This window comes from Lactuca virosa, chromosome 9, assembly GCF_052849685.1.
Source record: "Lactuca virosa cultivar CGN04683 chromosome 9, Lactuca_virosa_CGN04683_v6, whole genome shotgun sequence".
NCBI lineage: Eukaryota > Viridiplantae > Streptophyta > Magnoliopsida > Asterales > Asteraceae > Lactuca > Lactuca virosa.
Window position 1 is genome coordinate 62,437,918 of NC_136434.1, and position 13,138 is coordinate 62,451,055.

The 13,138-nt window shown below is 35.2% G+C and overlaps 1 protein-coding gene across 1 annotated transcript; it reads left to right on the top strand.

The window, feature by feature from the left end:
• The first annotated feature begins 10,957 nt into the window (after positions 1 to 10,957).
• On the top strand, positions 10,958 to 13,138 carry LOC145139287 (uncharacterized). The gene is made up of 8 exons (XM_079073167.1): positions 10,958 to 11,294; positions 11,395 to 11,495; positions 11,613 to 11,931; positions 12,139 to 12,188; positions 12,300 to 12,590; positions 12,648 to 12,744; positions 12,845 to 12,978; positions 13,121 to 13,138. The coding sequence occupies exons 1-8, from the start codon at positions 10,958 to 10,960 to the stop codon at positions 13,136 to 13,138; spliced, it is 1,347 nt and encodes a 448-aa protein (XP_078929293.1).

Below are 13,138 nucleotides of genomic sequence, written 5' to 3' on the forward strand. Positions count from 1 at the left end.
TACCTTCGGGATAAAAGCGATATATGTGGGCCCCTCGATGATTTAGCGATGACACATGTGAGTGCTTGGCCAAGCCAGGACTGATTTGATTTGTTCAATCAGTCAGTCATCATAAATCGAAAATCGGAAAACAACAAATGGACAAAGAGAATGATTATAATCCATGTCTCAGTCCATATGATATCTAGAATGGAGGAATATATGATCCCTTATCTAATGGACAAGTCATTGACAAGGTCAGAGTTCGACAACGGCTTTAAGAGCTATGCTTGCCAGTTAGGTTTTGAAGTCATACTCAATAATAGTTTTAGACTTATCCAAGTGGGAGACTGTTGGATTAATGTCTAAGTCCATAACTATATTTGGTATGTACTTGACCCGAACCGGCATGGTCCATTTGGGTTGCACTTCACCGGCACAATTTATATGGATAGTCTTTTGAGAATAGTATATTTATGATTTATATTAATATATTATAAGTTCTAATATATTAATATGGAATCATATTATTTAATTAGTATTGATCAAGAATTAATTTAGAATTAATTAAGTGATCAAAAAGAACTAATTAAATATGGACTCTTATATATATGGAATGGGCCAAGTTCATTTAGGTTGGGCTAAGCTTTCATGGATGGTCAATGGAGCTTTTAACCCATGGATCCTATGTAAATGAAAGGTCATGGGTATTAGGGTTTACATGGATGTAACCCTAATCCTCTATAATATATAAAGGGGTCATTGGCTCAAAAAAATTGGCACAAGTGTGTGAAAATAAGAGTGGGCCGATTTTAGTGTGCATACATATTCTCTCAAGTTCTTCCAAGGTGTTTTGGTGATTTGTGATTCCATTTGAGGCTTCCACACTATTGGGGCTAAGCTCTTAAAGCTTGAAGACATCAAGCTACATCAAAAGGTATGTCATCTAACTTGAACTTTGTAGTATAGGTGCTTCATAATATGCTAGTTAGGATGAAACCTTGGAATATTTAATATTTGCATGTATAATAGAGAAAACATAGATCCAAGGTTTATAGGGTTGCATGTACACCATAGGAGTGTTAGAATGCTCAAAACCCAACAAGATTAACACGGATCTATACCAAAGAGACCGTGAGACTCCAGGGAGTACCAGCATCTATAATCTTGGATCGGGATAGTATATTTACCCCATGATTCTTTGGCAGTCACTCCAGAAGGCCAGGGAAACACAGCTAGTCATGAGCACTGCTTACCACCCTCAAACTGATGGCCAAAGCGAACGAACCATCCAAAACACTCGAAGACATGCTCCGGAATTGTGTGATTGATTTCGGCAAGTCATGGGATGCCCAAATACCCTTGATCGAATTCTCATACAATAACAGCTGTCACACAAGTATCAAGGTTGCTCCATTTGAGGCCTTATATGGTCGCAAATGCAGATCGCCTTTATGTTGGGCTGAGGTGGGTGATACCCAGCTGGAAAAAAGGGCAATCACCGAGCAGCACACTTACATGACCAGGAATCATTCTAGAGACTACAGAGAAGATAATCCAAATCAAAGCCCGACTCCAAGCGTCGCGCGACCGACAAAAGAATTATGCTAACAAGCGACGAAAACCTCTGGAAGTCCAAGTCAGAGACCGAGTGATATTGAAGGTCTCTCCCTGGAAAGAAATGATTCGCTTTGGGAAACGGGGAAAACTGAAACCGCGATACGTCGGACCGTTCGAGATTCTTGCTCGAATTGGTCCGGTAGCCTATAAGCTGCAGCTACCTTCAGAGCTCAGCAATATACACCCTGTGTCCCACGTTTCAAATTTGAAAAAGTGCTTAACAGATGAAACCCTTGTCATTCCTTTAGAATAAATCAAAGTAAACTAGAATCTCCTGTTCGTCGAAGAACCAGTCGAGATAATGGATAGGGAAGTGAAGCGTACGAAGCAAAGTCGTATTCCAATTGTGAAGGTTCGATGGAACGCAAAGCATGGACCGGAATTCACATGGGAACGCGAAGCCCACATGAAGCAGAAGTACCCTCACCTATTCCCTCATTCATGATCCTACCTTTCGAAAGAATTTCGGGACGAAATTCCCTCTAACGGGGGGATGATGTCACAATTAGCATTTTGCTAGGAAATTCTATTCTCATGAAAACATTCATCTAGTGTAATGACATGTACTCTAAATGAATATCATGCTCTATGTTCACTCAATACATCTCTTATAGTCAATTATGTGTTGAAAACCGTAGAAATCCCAGCTCAAGCTAATATGGACTAGGATCCTCTTATTGGGCCTAATGGACCAATAAACTTTCAATTTAACTATTTTGGGCTAAGGAACTCTATTTGGGCTATAATTGAGCCCACATTCATGAAAATAAAACATTTTGGGCCATGTTGGGCCATAACTAATTTTATTAGCCCTAATGGGCCATAAACCCAAACTCTTTCATCTTATTGGGCCGTGAACCCTCATAAGGGCCCAATGGGCCGAGAACCATCCATTTGGGCCTCATAATATCGAAATCAAGCATGAAAGGCCTAAACTACTTCTCCTTTCTTCTCTTCTTTCTCTCCCTCGGCCCAACAACAATAAAAAAAAAGAGACAATATAACAAAGGATGATTTGTGAGTTGCCACCTCCTTATTGTCTAGAGGTAATCCAAGCATCCAAGCCCATGCATCTAGGTTAAATTCCTTAAACCCCCATGTAATGCCCAACTTATCCTCTTCCCTTCCTCCTTAAAAATCCTCGGCCCAACATCATCACCATCTTTTCTCATTCAAACTTCTTCAAGCATTTTCTTTAGCATAAGAAGTTCCCTCCTACATTCTTCAAAAATCGTGTGTGTGCATGAATGAGTACTCAAGAAACTCTTCAACAAGATCACCTCTAGGTAAGTTGTTATCACCATCAAATGATTTGTTTCCATTTCATTCAAGGATTCTCACTCATAAACACACTATTTCGTGATCTAGCTTCCTAGGACCATCAAAGTTTCGAAACTCCTTCTAAAGAAGCACTCAAGGCCGAAAACCACATCATCTTCTTCCATCTCTTCATCAAACCAAGAACAACAACCCAAAGTGAGTTCATACCCCCTATTTTCGATTTTTACTTTGTTTTGGGGGAGAATACAAGTTGTGTTGTGTAGATCTATGTGTGTATGCATGAATATGTGTGTTTTTCATGATTTATTTGGTGGTTATGTGTTATTTACTTAATAAATCTAAAAATATGTTAAGAATATTAAGTTTATCACTTGGATCTACATGAAAACCTTGAGAAAAGTATGTGTTATCACATATAATACATGTGAACTAGTAGATCTGGGATTATACACTTAAAATAGTAAAAATGAGTGTTGTGTTCCAAGATCTATAAACTAAACTCAAAAATCAGCCTTTCACAGGAAAGTTTTGGCCCAATCTCGAACTGTTTTGACCACCTAAATGATAATATTTTTCAAAACTGTTTTACATGCAAAAAGTTCAGGTTTCTACCTTTAAAATGACTACCAAGTGTACTTGGTACCAAATAATTTGGCTACCAACAAATTTGGTTGGTAAATATTGGTATTTGGTATATACCAAAATTTTTAACTAATATGTACTATTTAACTAATATGTACTATACATGAATATAAGTTGAATTTGTAGACATTTGGTCGTTGCTTCACTCGCTTGTGTTAGTATTTTTTTTGGAAACCACTAAAATGATTAAAAGAGGTTTACCCCTAGCAAGATGCTAGAGGAATCAAATGTAAACGATACAAGGAATGAGAAGTTAGTATTCCTTTTTAAGTTTTAGTGTCATGTGCTTTTGTAATACCGATATCGTGCACATCAAAAAATAAGTATCAAGAAATTTGTCGGTCAATGTGTTAGTTTAGTAATTCTAAGACTTGTTAGTTGTTATTCAAATTAAAACATGAAGATATGAGAACTCATACTTCTTTGTGTGTGTGTGTGTATATATATATATATATATATATATATATATATATATATATATATATATATAGGTTGGTACGGTACAACCGTGGTATTTAAATTTTCATACCGTTACCGTACCAAGACTTCTTAATTGGCATTGTATTACCAACCAAACATATTGGCTACCAAACAACTTGGCTACCGATTTTATTGGTTCGGTTGGTAACATGTTGGTTGGTTCTCCATGGTACATATTTGCCAGCCCTAGGTCCTGTATACTATTTATATGTTTATTGGGCCTCATTGACCCATTAACATGTGCGACGGACCTTGGATACTATTTGTGTGCTATTTGGGCATGTAAATACCTTACATGTGAAATGGGCCTTAGTTATCCTTTCATATATATTTCCGGCCCATGTTATATAATCTGATTCCAATTGGGCCTTGAAGTGATTTACATGTTAGGCGATGCCTTAGTGGTTCACTTACGTGGTTCATTGGGCCTGGAATGAGTTTATACTTTCTTCGCGTAAATTCGATTAAGGATCTAGTGAGTTTTGTCGGTTGGCACCTATTAAGTGTACGATCGTAGCCTGTCATTATAATCAGAGTCTCTTGGAGGGAGAGCGGGGATTTATGTATAGATCTATACGGGGATGACACCCCACACCTGAGCTGTTCGCTACAGTTAGACTAACTCAGTCTAGGGTGACGAAAACCTTATAATCAAAATCGGCGTCCAACAACGCCAAGACAGGCGAAATTGTCATTATTTAGTATGGTCATGATGACTCACTTAGAAGAATTAACGTTATGAAGTTTACGGAAGACCATTCTCTTTTCTCTTGGATTACTTGGAAACATACTTTTACTGGTACTCAACCTCGGGGATTGGTATGGCAGCATTCTCTTGTACAGGCAACATCGGGTTGTCTGGAGACATTCTTTTTATACTCCCTTTACATTCTCTCTACATTCTCTTTAGCCTTTTATTCAAAGAAACAATAACATACATGCATTAATACAAGATCTGACACAAACATACTAAACAGTTTTAAGAAAATATAGGATTTTCTAGTGGTTTCAAAGTTATACAAATCATTTTCACAAACATGCTTATGAACTCACCAACATTTTTATGTTGACCGTTTTCAAAATAACTTGTATTCTCAGGAAACCGTTGAAGCAGGATGAGCGAAACAAACTAATGGATATTTTGTTATATTTTGTTTCATCATACTCTGACTATTTTGGCATGTAATATTCAAATACAATACTCGATGTAAACAATGAGCGTTGTTATATTACATGTGTGATGATGATGATGTTATGTTTCAATTATATACTCTGTAATGATACTACAATGTTGAAAGTCACATCAAGCCCCCGGATGTTTCCGCCGTCTGGTTCGGAGGTGTGACAAAACGATTTCCTTCATAAATGAATAGAAAGCAATTATTTTTATAATTTTAATGATTAATTTTTTTTAAGGTCATTTTTATAGATATTAAAAATAACTTTCATGTTATTCATTAATGATTATAAGTGTACATTAACTTTGTTTACGAAATTTTCATAATGTTATTTGACCTAATCATATTAATCATAAATGATTATAAGTAATAAAAACTATAATTAATAAAGAACAATACAAAGATAAAAAAATCATACAATTCTAATCATAAACGAATAAAGCACATTATAAAGATAAAATATTCAAATACATTTCACATTTGTAGTCATAAGTGAATAAATGACAATATAAAGATAAAAGAAATTTACATTTTGGTTGTAATCACGAATGAATGAATTAAGAAGATAAAAATAAATCCATTGCATTTATAATCACTAAAACGATTTTGCACCCGTCGTTATTAGTCTTGTTGCTACCTTCACACACAAAAACAAGGTGGGGCACCTTTGATCATTGTTATTCTCGGATTTACACCTACAAAATCGAGTTCAAAGATATTAAAAAACACAATTCACATATTTATGTATGCATCTTCACTAATTCATAAACAAATACCCTTGTGGTTATAGCTCTATTCATGTATGATTATAGCTATATTCATGTATGATTATGGCTATATTCATATATAATTATAGATATTAAAAAGAAATATAAATTAATAAATTCATTCATATTTGTTAATCATCTTTATTAAAATAATCCATTCACGTATCAAATTTAATGTTAATGAGTGGATTCTTGCATCTGGTAGCCAATAATCACTGAAATGAACAAATGAAGAATTAATCTGAAATATAAATAATCATCATATGTTGTAAACATATTTAGTTATTTACAATTAAAATAACAAACTCAGTACCCTAATTGACACATGTAACAATACAGGAAGAAAACCACTTACAAATAAAATTTGAAGGATCGCCATTGAGGAAAACGACTCGTGGAGAAGTGGGTGAACTAGATCAAACTCACAAGGTTATGATTTTATTTTTCAACAAGTTGTTATTTGTTTTTTATTACACCTTGTTCTTGAGTTTATTTAGGGAGTGGAATGGAAAGGAAAGAAAGTAATTTAGAGGGAAAATGTGTTCTTGAGTTTTTTTAAGAGATGAAAGGGAATGGAATCGGAGGGGAGGGGAAGCAACATGTGTATTTTTTACCCTCCCACTTTTGGGAGGGTTAGGAGGGGAAGACAAAAAAAGGCTTAAATCCCACCCTTCCATTCCATTCCCCTCCAACTTAAGAATCGGTTAATCATTCGTCTTGTCCTTCCATTTCCTTTCATTCCATTCTCCTCCCTCTCCTTTCATCCCCTTCCATTCATTAAAAAAACTCAAAACTCAAGAACAACGTGTTAGAGACGTGTGTGAAATAGCATCCAGCAACCCATGTTCATAAATTCTTCAATGTTTTTTCCTTACCCACTTTCAACAACTAGAGCTATTGTTCACATTTTTGTTTTCTTACTCTCCCTGATTAATTTCAAAGAGGGAATGGTCTCTTGATTTTCTGGAGGTTGTTAACATTTTCTTTTCTGCAAGAACGGTAGGATGCAGATCTGGAACCGCACATCTCCCTTATCTATCGAAAACAAAACTGGAATCCTCCATCTCCTTCTACCATCGATTTGGAATGCAGATTCTTCAAGAAATAGATTTGAAAACAATCAATTTGTTCTCAAAATCAAAACCATCAATCTTTATTGATGCAGTTGAAACCAAGGTTGTCAAGATCGGGATCCTACGTAGGATCGTTTTTGGGTTTGCACGATCGGGATCCTACGTAGGATCGTTTTTGGGTTTGCACGATCGGGATCGGGATCCTAAGATCCCACAAAATAAAATATAATTTTAATTTATAATTGTTAATCATGAAAAATAGTTCAAACATTCAATTTTTCGTTCAAAAGTTATAAAAACTTCAAAATATTAGTCATAAGTCGCAACACAAAATGATAAATGCTAAATTGGTAAGGGTAAAGACATAAAGTGGTAAAAAAAACTCATTTGCAAAAAAAAAAAAAAAATCAAGGGAGGTAGGATCAGATCGGATCTCGATCCTACGATCCTACTTACGATCTTACGATCCTACCTGCGATCCTACCCTAAATACGATATTTTTACGATCCGGATCGTTTTTTATACCTAGGATCGTACGATCATACGATTCTACGATCAAGATCGTGATTTTGACAACCATGGTTGAAACCCAAATAGAAAAAGAGATGTAAACTAAAAATCAAAATGGAGAGAGAGAGAGAGAGAGAGAGAGAGAGAGAGAGAGAGAGAGAGAGAGAGAGAGAGAGAGAGAGAGACCGGGTGGGCCAATTCTCTCTTATTTTTAATTATTTGAACATTAACTTATTAAGTAAATAATTTAAAAATGCAAAAAAGAAATTAAAAGGGCAAAAAAGTCTTCAACTTTTTTAGGGATCAAAACCACTATAATTTTTTGATTTTGGACTTTCTATACAAATTAATAACTTTTTGGAGTCTGTCCATAGTTTTTTGCAAACCACTTGGACACATTTTGCATTTTTGTCTTGTTTTTGTTTTTATGTACTTGTTTACTTAAAGTTAACAAAATTATAATTTTTTTTATCTAAATCTAATTGTTAAAATAAATTAATTTAAAAGAAAAAAAGAGTGGCAAAATGGCAAACCATTCCCTTTAAATGGAAAAAAAAAGTATGGCAAAACTGATATGGCGTTTAGGTGGAAAAAAAAACATTAGGGTAGATATGATACCACCCCTTCAGCCTTACTATAATACGACAACAATACCCTATTCAAACAAAGTCACTCATATGGGATGTAGACTTTCATACAAAGACCACTTCCAAGAAATGATTATTTCGAGAGCCAAACATGCATGTTCATATATATATATATATATATATATATATATATATATATATATATATATATATATATATAGTTTTTATTGGAACTTTGCTTATAACCCTTTGTCTCCACATATTCTTAAATGGATAAAGCAAGACAAAAAGACATTTGGGCTATAATTATGGCATTGGGCTATCAAATTAGTCTTGGATTAGGCTTGTCGTTAAATTAATTAATGATCAAAAGATGGCATTGGGCCTTGGGGCTCTTGGCTCTTCTTGACTAATTAATTAATTTTTATATATACAAATTCCAAAATTGATTTATTAATTACAAAATCTATTAATTGTTAATTAACTGATTGGAAGTTAATTAGGTAGTTAATTTCGGTTTTTGGAACTGAAGGATCCTGTATGCTCAAGAATCATATTGTAACATCTAAAAATTTCACGAAAAATTTAGACTTTTTAAACAATCCAAATCGTCATTTTGTTACAAAAATAGTTTTCCAAAACATGACTATTATTAGAGTTTTCCCAAAATCATAAACAAAACATAAGGAGGTGCACGATCAAGCCTTCGCCTTCCCGTGATCATCTGAGGTACCTGAAACATAACCCAAAACTATAAGCCCAAAGCTTAGTGAGTTTCCCCCAAAGTACCAACCCAATACAAAACAACATAATAACAATAAACCGCATGTATACAGAGCCTTCAGTCTGACTGGAACGCCCCACCGACCTACAGTCTACCTGGTACGCTCACAAAACCTTCAACATGACTGGTACGCCACACCAGGCCTTCAGCCTATCTGGACCGTTCTCCGGGCCTTTGGCCTGACTGGTACGCCCCACTGGTCTTCAATCTATCTTGGACGCCCTGAGTCTGTTGGCCTTCAGCACAAAGCAGGACCGCCTCAACCGAACCACACATACACCGTGTCGACACATATATAAAAGATAGTCACACAGCTAATCAACCAATAACAACCAGACATATCTTACAGATCACTAAGCATAGCATCATCCTAAACACCTCCTAATAACCACACATGGAAAACCCTAAGTCTTCCTTCTAAAAGATAGAAATTTCACCAAAAGTTAAACCATGCTGAAAGTCAAAGTCAAAGTCAAGGTCAATAATTATCATCACTAAGCCTCCACGTCGTGACCTCCTTGTGGCCACGTCGTGATCACAAAACGCCAAAATAGTCGGGCTGATCCCCAGTCACCATGTCGTGGAAACTGGGTCAGAACAACTTATTGGGTTAAGCTGTTTTCCTTCATCCTTAAGAGCTCCAAAGCTCAGATTTGATTCTCTCCAAGGTCATGATGGATAAAGTTTCCAACTTCATCCATTAATACATCCTAATAAGCCAAGATCCTTAAACCTAGGTCCTTAATGGCAACTTAAGGCATAAAGCCAATTATTAAGCACTTAATCCATAAGATCTCAAGTTCAAAACTTCCAGAAGGGTTTTACGGACCCTAATGATCCCTAAAAATGAAAACTTTATGAACATGTATGCCACATGCATGTCCTTTCCCAAATCTAGGCCAAAAGATGAAATATGACCTAAAATTCATGCAAAGTCTTCAAACCACGACCAATTCTTAGATCTATAAGATATTATGCTCAAGGGACTTAGAGAAATCATAAAGTTGCAAACTTTATCTCTTCAAACCATACAAACCACATCAAAGGGACCAAAACATGTCATAAAACCTAGATCTAAAGAGGAAAATGTTAAAATATGGAAGCTTGAGGACTTACTAAGGTCCAAAATATGCACACAAGAATGATGATGAGGTTCCCTTTCTAGATCAACACACTGGACCACTTTTTCTTCTTCTTCAAGCTACCAAAAGCACTAAAATGAGCCAAAAATCACCAAGGGGGGTTATGGTTAGGGTTTCTGAGGTTTAAGGGTGATGGAGGCTAAGAAGGATGCCCTAATCCTTAGGATAAGAAGCTTAAATATGAGAGAAACCCTAAAATCATGGGCTTGGGCCATAACAGCTACCACGTCGTGGCCACCTTACTGCTACGTCGTGGTACTCATAAGATGTATGTGTTCCATATTGGCTCGTCACGTCGTGACCTCCCTATGTTCACATCGTAACACATGATTTTTCCCAAAAACCATGCCTTTGACTCCTTTATGCCCTATACTAATCCAATATGGAAAATGGGTGTTACATTTAACATTGTTTAGATTGTAGGGAAAAGATGTAACACCACCCTTTTGTTTGTTTTGTTACATTAAATGAAAGGAGAAAATGAAAACCATTTTCCCTTTGAATATGTATAGTTCTTATATTTTTCTTCTCACTCTCTACAAGCATACGAAAACACCAAGCACAAACCCATCTTATCCTTTTGTTTTTCTGTTTAAGGTAACATAGCAAAGGGCCAATATACAACAATCTAATGTTACATTTTGTTTAGTTATTGTATTTATAATAAGAATAAATGCATATTATTTATTAATTACTTATCATTCAACATGAATAGATAAATATTTAACAAATAGAAAAGTTTTGGATTCATCAAAGGTAAGTGATGCTGATTTTTCTAAACATAGTCGTATGGAAATAATTTTATCATATCTTCCCTCAGACCCTGGAATGAGGACTATGATTTTAGATTATGATCCTAATGTTCCAGACAAGGTTCGAAGAGCATACCTCTTAGAAGGTCCTTGCCAACCTAAATGCGACAAGTTTCCTTACATTCTTTTTGGAAAAAACCACGAAGATTCAATGTTGCATGGTTTAATGTTAATGAATATTCTACATGGCTAGAATATAGTGTAAATCAAAATGTTTCATGTTGCTTATATTTTTATTTGTTCAAACCATATGTTGGAGCACAAGAAGGCGATGAAACTGTCGTTGGTGTGGGATTTAGAAATTATGGACATAAAGAAAAGTTGAATCATCATGTTGGAGGTTTCAACAGTGTTCACAACCAAGCTTGGGCTAAGTGCAAGAATTTATTGAATGACAAACAACGCGTTGATGTTGCGTTTGCAAAGCATTCAACACAAAGTACTACAACTATTAAGACAAGGTCTTGCATTTAGATGCCATGATGAAAGTGAAACTTGAAATAACAGAGGGAACTTTATAGAGTTGTTGTAATTTATAGTTGATCATAGTCAAATCATTGAAATTGTTACTTTCAATAATGCTCCTTTGAATATGAAGTTGACTTCACCACATATCCAAAAAGACATTGTTCATGTATCCGTAATTGAAAAAATATATCTCATTATAAATGATATTATTGGTGAATCTTTTTTCTCTCTCCTTGTCGATGAATCTCGTGATATTTCAATTAAAGAACAAATCAGTGTTGAGTTGTAGTATGTAGATATGGAAGGTCGTGTAATTGAATGCTTTCTAGGAATTAAGCATATCCCAAATACTACAACTATTACACTTAAAGAGACACTTGACAATTTGTTTTCAAGACATCGGTTGAGCATCACCAATTTGCACGGACAAGTTTATGATGTGGCCAGTAATATGAAAGGTGAACTTGGTGGTCTTACAACTCTTATTATGAATGAAAGTGCGAGTGAATATTATGTTCATTTTTTCTCTCAACAGCTTCAACTTACTCTTGTAGATGTGGCAAAATTATACGAAAATAGTTTCTTTATTTGTGTTGCTAACCAATGTTGTAAATGTTGTTGGAGGTTCTTGCAAGTGTCTTGACTGTCTTCGAGAACAACAAGCTTCCAAATTTATTGAAGCACTTGGTTTAGGTGAAATCATAAGCGGTCGAGGCCTCAATAAAAAAAATCTCTTATCAAACCGAGGGATACACATTGGGGATCGCATTATGGTACTTTGATAAGTATGCTTACATTGTTTCCATCTGTGTTAGATGTGCTTGAGATTATTGCAGAAGATGGCACAACCCCAGAACAAAAATGTGTAGCTGATATGCTAATTAACTCCTTCCAGACCTTTGATTTCATATTTTCTCTGCACTTCATGAAAAAAATTATTGGGTATTACTAATGAGTTGTCCCAAGCATTGTAAAGGAAAGATCAGGATATTGTAAATGCAATGAACTTGGTAGAATTTTCAAGCTGCAATTGCAAATTTTGAGGGATAGCGGATGGGATTCTATGCTTACTCAGACTATATTGTTTTGTGAAAAACATGAGATTGATATTTGCAACATGGATGAAATGTTCTTACTTCCTGGACGGTTACGTCGAAAAAACTTACACTACTATCATGCTGAGTTATTCTATGATGTCATTGATTTGCAACGCAGAAAACTAGAGAGCCGTTTTAGTGAGACCGGCACCAAATGGCGTCTTTTCATGGTGTGTCTCAGTCCAAATAACTATTTTGCAACTTTTGATAAAAAAAAATTGATTTAGCTAGCTCGTTTATATCCGGATGATTTTTCAGATATAGAATTGGAGATACTTGATGGTCAAGTTGAAGCTTATATTCTTGATATGTTGAATACGTCAGGTTTTTTTGAATCTAAATAGGATTGGTTATCTTGAATAGAAGATGTTTGACACAAAAAGAGATAAAGTGTTCTCTTTAACTTACTTGCTCGTCAAATTAGCATTGACGTTATCGGTTTCAACAACAATAGCTGAGAGATCGTTTTCCGCTATGAAGATTGTGAAGAATGAGATGCGTAATAAAATGGGAGATCAATGGATGAATGACAACTTGGTTGCTTATATCGAAGAAGAGGTTTTTGAGGATATTCATAATCAAGATATCAGAGATATGTTTGATAAAATGAAAACATGTGGACGACCTTAGTGAATTTGTAATATATATATGTTTGCAGTTTGTGGATGTTTGATAATTTATATATGTTTGCATTTTGCAGATGTTTAATAATTTATAA